The sequence below is a fragment of the Aquarana catesbeiana genome, linkage group LG08 (assembly GCF_042186555.1).
Source record: "Aquarana catesbeiana isolate 2022-GZ linkage group LG08, ASM4218655v1, whole genome shotgun sequence".
Taxonomy (NCBI): domain Eukaryota; kingdom Metazoa; phylum Chordata; class Amphibia; order Anura; family Ranidae; genus Aquarana; species Aquarana catesbeiana.
In genome coordinates this window covers 90,231,158-90,240,428 of record NC_133331.1, presented here as the reverse complement: position 1 = coordinate 90,240,428, position 9,271 = coordinate 90,231,158, and the positions used below count along the sequence as shown (strand labels likewise).

General features: G+C 44.3%; 1 protein-coding gene across 1 annotated transcript in view; it reads right to left on the bottom strand.

Moving 5' to 3' along the window:
• Nucleotides 1-1,036: 1,036 nt before the first annotated feature.
• Nucleotides 1,037-9,271, bottom strand: part of LOC141105916 (arsenite methyltransferase-like) — a 70,820-nt gene continuing 62,585 nt past the window's right edge. The window contains exon 11 of the mRNA XM_073596124.1: nucleotides 1,037-1,170. Coding sequence (XP_073452225.1) covers nucleotides 1,084-1,170 — 87 coding nt within the window. The 3' untranslated portion in view covers nucleotides 1,037-1,083. The remainder of the gene's footprint in view (nucleotides 1,171-9,271) is intronic.

Genomic DNA, 9,271 nt, shown 5'->3' with positions numbered 1-9,271 from the left:
GCAGAGGGGCTTTGCGGTGGTTTTTAACCATTTCTCGCGGCTAGCGGGGGGGGGGGGGGGGGGGGGGTGTAAAACCGCCCCCCCCCCCCGCTAGCGGCCGCATACCGACGGTAAAGCGCCGCTTACAATAGCGGCCCTTTTACCGCCGACGCCCGCCCCAGTGTGAAAGGGCCCTTATGCATGATCTGTTTTGAATACCAAACCCAGATTTTTTGGGAAAGGTCAACATATGGTTGATATAATTTTAAAGATGTCTATCTTTTTAATAAGTGTAATTCTATGTTAAAAACTATATATTTTTAATCATAACTGTGGTACTGCCTTTAAAATCCCGCCATAGAGAGGGGTTCAAACCCCATTTAGCTTTCTTGGGTAAGTAACATTCTTCCCTTTGACCATTACACTAATATACAGTTAGCTTTAGCTACAGTAATTATTAGCAGGGGCTCCCTGTGACCGGAAAGTTACTTTAAGGGTTCCTCCGTGTTAAAAAGGTTGAGAAAGGCTGTTCTAGAGCAATTAATAGAATGAGGAAAAACATTAAAGCATAACTAAAGGCAAAACCTTTTTTTGTTTTGTTTTGGACAGCCAGGAGAGGATTAAAACAGGTCAGGTTTTTATTGCTGTCTGTGCCCCCATTAGGGTGATTCACTCTACTTTTCAAGGGAAAGAAAATTCCAAAATTGGGTTGTAACCAGAACAGTAATAGAGGGGACATCTTCCAACGGTGACACATTTCTGGTGACAATCAGAAATCCCCTCACTTTGGAGGAAATACCTCTTACTTTCTGTTTTGGGAATGGGACAGGAAGTGAAGGGAAATCTCCCCAAAGGCAGAAAACCTGTCAGGGGTTATAACCCTCGCTGACTGTATTCAAAAATAAAAAAAGTGCCTTTAGTTTTACTTTAAACCAAATCACATACAATTATTATAAAGCTAAATATTAGGTTCTGTCCTGACAGTTTACTATAGACCTACAAAGTACATGATTAGTCTCACAGAAAAAATATTAGAAAAATCAGTGAGCCAATCACACAGACAGCAATTTATATTTAATATTTTCACAGCTTGCTGCAGTTTCTTTAACAACATCCTTTTGGTCCACAGCAGCTGCTGTTGCTGGATGACTGAGGAAGTTTAGCCAGCTGAAATGGATCCTTGATGATTTCCTAAAAATTTAAAAAAGAGCACTAATTGAAATGAGAGCAATCATTCACTGGTGAAACCGATCTAAACAGAACATGATTAATGATAAAATCATTTTTATATACCCCTCTGGCTAACTAAACATCCAGATTTTTGGATGTATGACTCAGACCGTTTTTTTTTTTTTTTTTTTTTTTTTTTACAAGTAGCAGACCGTGTCTATTTCTAGATAAACTAAGTGAGAGAGAACCTACCAGATTGCCCATTTCCCACCAGAAAAAAAAAAAAAAGCTTACCTGTAGGTAAAAATAAAATATGAACGTTAACTACCACTTTGAGGCCTGGTTCACATTGCAGTGATTTGGCATGCGATTTGACATTAGGGTTGCCACCTCATCCCTTTAAACCCGAACACATATTAATTACACAGGTTCTGAGGCTAATTTATTGCAGATAAGGCACCAAGTGAGTTTATTGACCACCTTAATCAGCCACAGAACCTGTGTAATTAATATGTGTTCCGGTTTAAAGGGATGAGGTGGCAACTCTATTTGACATGCCGATTCCCAAAAGTAGTTTCTGTACTACTTTTGGTGACTTCGGGGTGTGATTTCAATAGACATCTGTACAGAAACCCACACAGATGTCTCTGAAATTGCCCCCGAAGTCGGGATTGACATGTGGGAACAAAATGGTGCGAGTTCAGTTGAACTCACAACATTTCAATAACACTGTCAGTGTGAACCTAGGCTAAAGGTTCAACAGAACATTCAACAGTGACTTCTTTAGAACAATTTACCCTTCTGACATTTAATCAGTTTTACATGGTATTTAATGCCCACATTGAGCCTGGGTTCACACATAAGCAAACAGATATCGCATGTGAGTCGCACCTGCATTGCCGATCACATGCGATGTCTGTGCAATGCAAGTTCAGCCATACCGTTTGTATGGCTGAACTTGCATTGGATTTGCACAAAAGAGGTGCAGGGAATCGGATCGCACCCATGCGATCTAATACCTGTCCGAATCCACAGTTCGCACTGCGATCTGTGAACCGATCTGGGGATGTCATTAACCAGTTCCATACCGGGCCATAGTAAAATGACGCCGGCTCTAACACTCCGTCCCTCCGCGTGGACGCCATATGATGTCCTCCTGGTCTTGTGTCCTGGCCGTGTCCTGTGTGCCCCCAGGGGCATGCAGAGTGGCGATCGGTGATGATGCATGTCCCTCGGGACACAGCCCATCCCCGATTGGGTTAAAGAGCCAATGAAATTGGCTCTTTACCACGTGACCGGCTGTGTCCAATCGCAGTCGGTCATAAATGACAACAAACGGCTATAGTGCCATTTTCGGGTTCTCCTTCTCCGTGTGTGAGGAGGAAATCTGGCTGAAAAAATATAGTACAGTGCCCGACTGCCCCCTTCCAAATAAAGAGAGAAGGGGAGAGACACATACTGAGAAGATAGAGTGCTGCACACCCCGATTAATGTCAAAAAGAAAAAGAAGATATCCCCCGTGGGGCTTTAAAGCAGCAAAAAATTATGAAAATAATAAGTTGTTACTTGAAAGGGTTTTTTAATTAGTGGGACTTAACCGTAATGGTTAAAATAAGAGCTGTGCTACAGGAGATAACACAAATGAAGCTGGCACAAGTTTATACAATGATCAAGCGCTATAATAAGGTGATAAACTGACGCGTTTCGACCCCGTTGGGTCATCTTCAGAGGATTGAAACGCTGTGACAAAATTTACATATTAGAGTTCATGGATGTGACCATAAAAATATAATATATATATGTTTAACAGTATAATTACCAATCACATTGTGTTTGAGCAGTTTCTCCTGAGCTTATAATTCTCCGACGTCTTCCCCACCGGGTCCCGACAGGGGTCCCCGGCCGTCCACCACGTCAGCAGGGGAAAAGGGGGGGGGTTTACTTATCCATGCGTGTCTTACAAGGAGTCACACCAAGTGGATATTTCCCAAAACTGGGGAGGAGCGTGGGGGCAAGCGAGCGAGACCTGCAGCCAAAGCATCAAATAACAGACAACTGTACCATCAGTGCATTCTGTTTAGCACGGATAGAGATATATGTGTCACTTTTTGAAAAAAAGGATAACTCTGTTTATAATTTATTTAAGATTTGTTTGATGTTGTCTGTACTTATTGGGGTCAGCGATGTATGAATATTCCCATAGTGGTGATGGTAACAAAGGGGGGGGGGGGGGGGGAGGGGTTAACAAGGGTAGATAGGACTGCATGTAGATATCAGTATGTCAGAGTATGTAATGTAATAAGTAAATAGTGGTATCTATGTGTTGGCCGTGAAATAAGTGACAAAGTAGGGTGAGAATATAGGAATGTAAGGAAAAGGCGAGTGTGGGGGAGAACATGTGAGGAAAGAAGGGGACGGGCAGACTAGTAGGGAATGGGAAAAAAAAAAAAAAACAGGGGAAAGGAAGGGGATGGGAAAGAAAGAACGGGAAGGAGGGGGGGATGGTTAAGGGGAGAATGGGAAAAAAGATTAGGGAGTGAAGGAAAAAAGCTTAAGAGGAAAAGATCCAGGGAAAAAAAAAAAAAAAAAAAAAAAGGAGACAGATAGGTGAAGTGTGAGGATAGTGCAGGTGGGGTGATGCATGTGAGTGGAAGGGAAGCATGGGGGTGGGGAAATGGGAAGGTGCAGTGCAAGGGGCCAAATAAAACAATCAAAAAGCAGTGAAAGCAAAAACATCAGCAAAAAACACAATCCAACCGTGTGTATGTGAGAGATGGGTGTGTGTGATGGTGTACTGAAAAATGCATAGGTGCTGGAAAAGGGGTGATGAGGTGTCAAGATGGGAAGAAAATGGGACAGAAGTGAGGCAGAGAAACACACAAGGTGAAGTGCAATAAAGGTGAACGTGTATTGAGGGTGGATAGAATCGGATGTAAATTGTACAAAATGGTGTAACTAGTCCCAGTGGGAAGGAATGACGTGAAAGAGACCCACAATACAGGGTATGTCACGTCAGGTCCAATTCATCAATGTGTTCAGATACTGGTGATTACCTGTCTCCAGAGTATAGGTCAGTTGGTCAGTCTGATGAAACAGTAGGAACTAAATGCAGATCCCCCAATCTGCTTAGTTATTATAAATAAAGTGCTGGCCGCTGATTGGATGCCTAATTGGGCTGCAGGTGCACGCAGGCTGTCCCCACCCCCCCTCCTCCTCCAGCAGGGATTAACACTTCACATGTGGCTCCCCCCCGGCGTTCACACACCCATCTCTCACATACACACGGTTGGATTGTGTTTTTTGCTGATGTTTTTGCTTTCACTGCTTTTTGATTGTTTTATTTGGCCCCTTGCACTGCACCTTCCCATTTCCCCACCCCCATGCTTCCCTTCCACTCACATGCATCACCCCACCTGCACTATCCTCACACTTCACCTATCTGTCTCCTTTTTTTTTTTTTTTTCCCTGGATCTTTTCCTCTTAAGCTTTTTTCCTTCACTCCCTAATCTTTTTTCCCATTCTCCCCTTAACCATCCCCCCCTCCTTCCCGTTCTTTCTTTCCCATCCCCTTCCTTTCCCCTGGTTTTTTTTTTTTTTTTTTTCCCATTCCCTACTAGTCTGCCCGTCCCCTTCTTTCCTCACATGTTCTCCCCACACTCGCCTTTTCCTTACATTCCTATATTCTCACCCTACTTTGTCACTTATTTCACGGCCAACACATAGATACCACTATTTACTTATTACATTACATACTCTGACATACTGATATCTACATGCAGTCCTATCTACCCTTGTTAACCCCCCCCCCCCCCTTTGTTACCATCACCACTATGGGAATATTCATACATCGCTGACCCCAATAAGTACAGACAACATCAAACAAATCTTTTTTTTTTTTTTTTTTTTTTTTGAAAATTTTTGTTTATTAACATTTTAACCACTCATACAGTACTGTACAACATGTACCAAAATTCCCCCCCCCCTCTCCCTCCCTTCCCTCCCCCCTAACCCTTACCCTTGTGCAGCCCTTCACTGTTGCCGAATCTCCTGTACAACCTTTGAATATTGCTTTCACTATGGTTAAATCACATTCCATACTCATAAAATATTTCGTTTGCTAGAGATCAATGGTACACACAATCCTCGCTCAGTCAAATAATTATCTAATCAGGATTACATCATCATTTTACCCAATACTTAGAGTGCTTGCCAAGACTCTCCCCCAACACAGCAGATCAATTCAAAGTGTCCTTGTCATCTAGCCAACATTGCCATACTTTTTCGAATTTTTTTGGACAACCCCTGCTTAAGTATGTTGCTTTGTAAAAAGGTAATGCTTTATTGATTATGCCTTTCCAATAAGACACTGTGGGCGGTTCAGGTTTTTTCCAACACAATAAAATAGCTTTACGTGCATAAAAAAGGGAGAGAGAGATCATAGTTCTTTGTGCCCTCCGGGGCGCCAACTCCTCCACTAGACCCAGCAAACAGACTGCGATCGTTACAGGAATCGGTACCGAAAGTACCTTCTGTATGGTGTGTGACACCCCCTTCCAGAACTCCTTTATCGGCTGACACTGCCAAAATATGTGGTCAAAATCAGCATGGCTAACTGTGCATCGCCAGCATTCTGTTGCACCTGTACCATATATCCGGGCAATCCTTACAGGAGTATAATACACCCTGTGAAGTATTTTAAATTGAATGAGCCTATCCCTGGCCGACACCAGAGTCTGGAACGGGTGATCCCACATGTCATCCCAATCTTCCCCCCCAAAATCTGTTACTAATGCACTCCATGTGTCTTTACATTTGTTAAGCATTTTGGGTCTTTCCACAAATAGTTCTTTGTAGACTGTTGATAGCGGTTTCTGTAGGTCCTCGGCCCCGAGCATGTTCTCCAATGGGGATGTGCCCAGCTCTAGTGTATCAGAATTGAATTGAGTGAGAAACGCATGTCTCAACTGGAGGTATCTAAATAGATACCAGTTTGGAAGATTATATTCATCTTTCAGTCGGTCAAATGTGAGTAATTTTTTCCCCCCCACTATGTGCTTCAGTTGTTTAATGCCAACCCTGGCCCAAATCACCGGGTCAGGGATCGCACCAAAGTGTGATAGTCTGGGGTTAAACCATAGGGGGGTGTCCTGTGACCAGCTCCCATCTTCAACTTTCATCAAAACTTGTGCCCTGTCCCATGCGCGGACAGTGACACGCATTGAGGCAGTCAGAGATGGGGAGGCTTGGGGTCCCCTGTAAACTAAGTAAGATAGGCTCTCATACGATCCCATGAGAGCTGCCTCTAATACTGTTGCTGAGTCCCCATCGTCCCTCATCAACCAGCGCCTGGCAAACACCATCTGTCCCGCTATAAAGTATTTGAAAAGATCTGGCATTGCCAGTCCACCTTGACCCCATGGCTCCTGTAAAGTACGGAGACCAATTCTGGGGTGTGCAGTGGCCCATATGAAGGAGCTAAATAAGCTGTTTACCCTCCTAAAAAAAGAACAGGGGATCCAGATTGGTGCGTTCCGCAGGAAGTACAAGAGAACTGGGAGAATCTTCATTTTAAGTAGGTTGACCCTACCAATTAGGGACAATGGGAGATGTTTCCAGTCCTCAAGCTGCGATTTGACCTTGACCAATGCAGGGAGTAAATTAATGGACATAAAATCACCAACCCTGGGCGATATACGTATGCCCAGGTACTTAAACTCGGTTACCCATGTAATGGGAACCCGTTTGGTTGCTGAGGCCCGGGTATCTGCGTCAATAGCCATTGCACTGGATTTCTCCCAGTTAACCTGCAGTCCCGAAAAGATGGCAAATTTATCCAGTATTTCAAACACTGCCTCTAGCGATGGCCCTGCGTCCCTTAGGAAAAGTAGCATGTCATCTGCATAGAGTGCAATGCATTCCCGTATACCTCCCACCTCCAATGCTCCTACGTTAGGGGATCTCCTCAGTGCTATAGCCAAAGGTTCTATCGCTAGGGCGAATAGAGATGGTGACAACGGGCACCCTTGGCGTGTGCCTCTACCCACTGTAAATTGGGAGGAGACCGAGGTGCCCATCTTTATGACCGCTTTGGGATTGCTATACAATAATGAGATCCAGGTCATGAACACATCCCCAAACCCCATGTGTCGCAGTACCGCCAGCATATATTTCCAGTCCACAGAGTCAAAAGCTTTGGCCATGTCGAGGGACACTACCACCCTAGACCCCGAGTTGTCATGATCAATCTGCAAATGAGTAAACAGTCTGCGTAAGTTAGTGTCTGTCGATTTTTGAGGCATGAAACCCGTCTGGTCTATGTCTACTAAGGTGGTAATAACTTGGGACAGTCTTGTAGCTAAGATCTTCGTTAAGATTTTTAAATCCTGATTTAATAATGCTATGGGTCTGTAGGAGGAACACGTCAAAAGGTCCTTGCCTGGTTTTGGCAATAGAATCACCTGTGCTTCTAAGAATGAGTCTGGGAGGCATTTATGTTTAAGACAGTGATGAAACAGGGCTCTCAGTCTAGGAACCATGTCTTCTATATGTAGTCTATACCACTCAATACAGAAACCATCTGGTCCGGGTGATTTATGAGGAGGGAAGGCCCTGATAGCCGTTTCAATTTCTTTGTCAGTTATGTCAGCGTCCAAAACGTCCCTATCCCTCTCGGTCAGTACCGGCACCTTCAATGACGTCAATAATGCATCCAATTCTTGATCATCATAGACTGGTATGGGAGCATACAAGGCCTTGTAGTACTCCACAAACGCATCCATAATATCAGTTGGGTCTGTGAGAATGTCTCCCCGGTCGTTTTTAATACATGGTATGTTTGTTTGTATCCTTTGTTCTGCCACTAACATTGCCAACAACTTTCCATTCTTATCTCCCTGTTCAAAAATGGATTCAGCTCTTTTTGTCCTGGATGTATGTGTTAATTCGGTAAAATGAAGTGCCAGCACGCGTCTTGCCTCTAGCAGCTCTTCATATGTTATATCGGACTGATCATTTGCGTGAGCAAGTTCACAGACCCTTTCTTTTTCCTGCAATTCCTGTTCTTTTTTATTGTGAGACCTGCGGGCCTGCTTAATGGCCGAGATATAATGTCCACGCATACAAGCCTTGAACGCATCCCATATTATGGTGGGGTCTGCCGAGCCTATATTATCCTTCCAGTAGTCAGTGAAATGTGGCGCCACCTGGGAGGACACCTCCTCCACCTCCAACCAACCAGGGTTTAACCTCCATGCCCCTCCCCTTAGAGCCGAGGGAATACTAATATGCACCGTTAGTGGAGTGTGATCTGAAATGCCCCCAGCTAGATAACTAGCTCCTCCCACTAATTGTAACATTGGCGCGTTAGCGAATGCCATATCTATTCTCGAGGAGGACCTGTGTGTTTTTGATAGGTGTGAATAGCTTTTGGTGGTGGGGTTTTTCCATCGCCATACCTCCGCCAGGGAGGCCGCAGCCGCCCAGGCAGAAAGGTCAGCAGATGCCGCCCTAGCTACATTCGATGAGTCCAGAGCTGCAGAGAGTATGGCATTGAAATCTCCTGCTATAATAAGAGGAAGATGCATGTAAGGGGCTAATTTACCAAGGAGATCATAAAGAATCTGTACCTGAAAGGGAGGAGGTATATAGACATTAACTAAAACCATCTTACATGTATTGATGTCAGCTATAACTATCAGGAACCTGCCGCCCGGGTCTGAGATGACATGGTGTATGGTGCAGGGTACCGCCTTGCTAATCAGGATTGACACTCCCCTGGCATAGGTGGAGTATGTTGCATGCATCGCCCTTTGTATCCAGGCTCTACGCAATGCCAGTACCCTGCTCCCATCCAGATGTGTCTCCTGCAAAAACACCACGTGCGGTGTGATCGTCTTTAAATATTGAAACATTAAGGCTCTGCGAAATTTGTTGTTTAGGCCTCGGACATTCCAAGATATCACATTAACCCTTGATCCTGCCATATTCACATTTTAACTCAACATACATTATGTAGTGTACCTGTATCAAATAGAGAAAACGGAGTAGATTATGCAAATCATGTGTGCACCACACCATTTGTATAACGAAGGGACCACAGTGAAAGGCTGCACCTGCCAAGTAG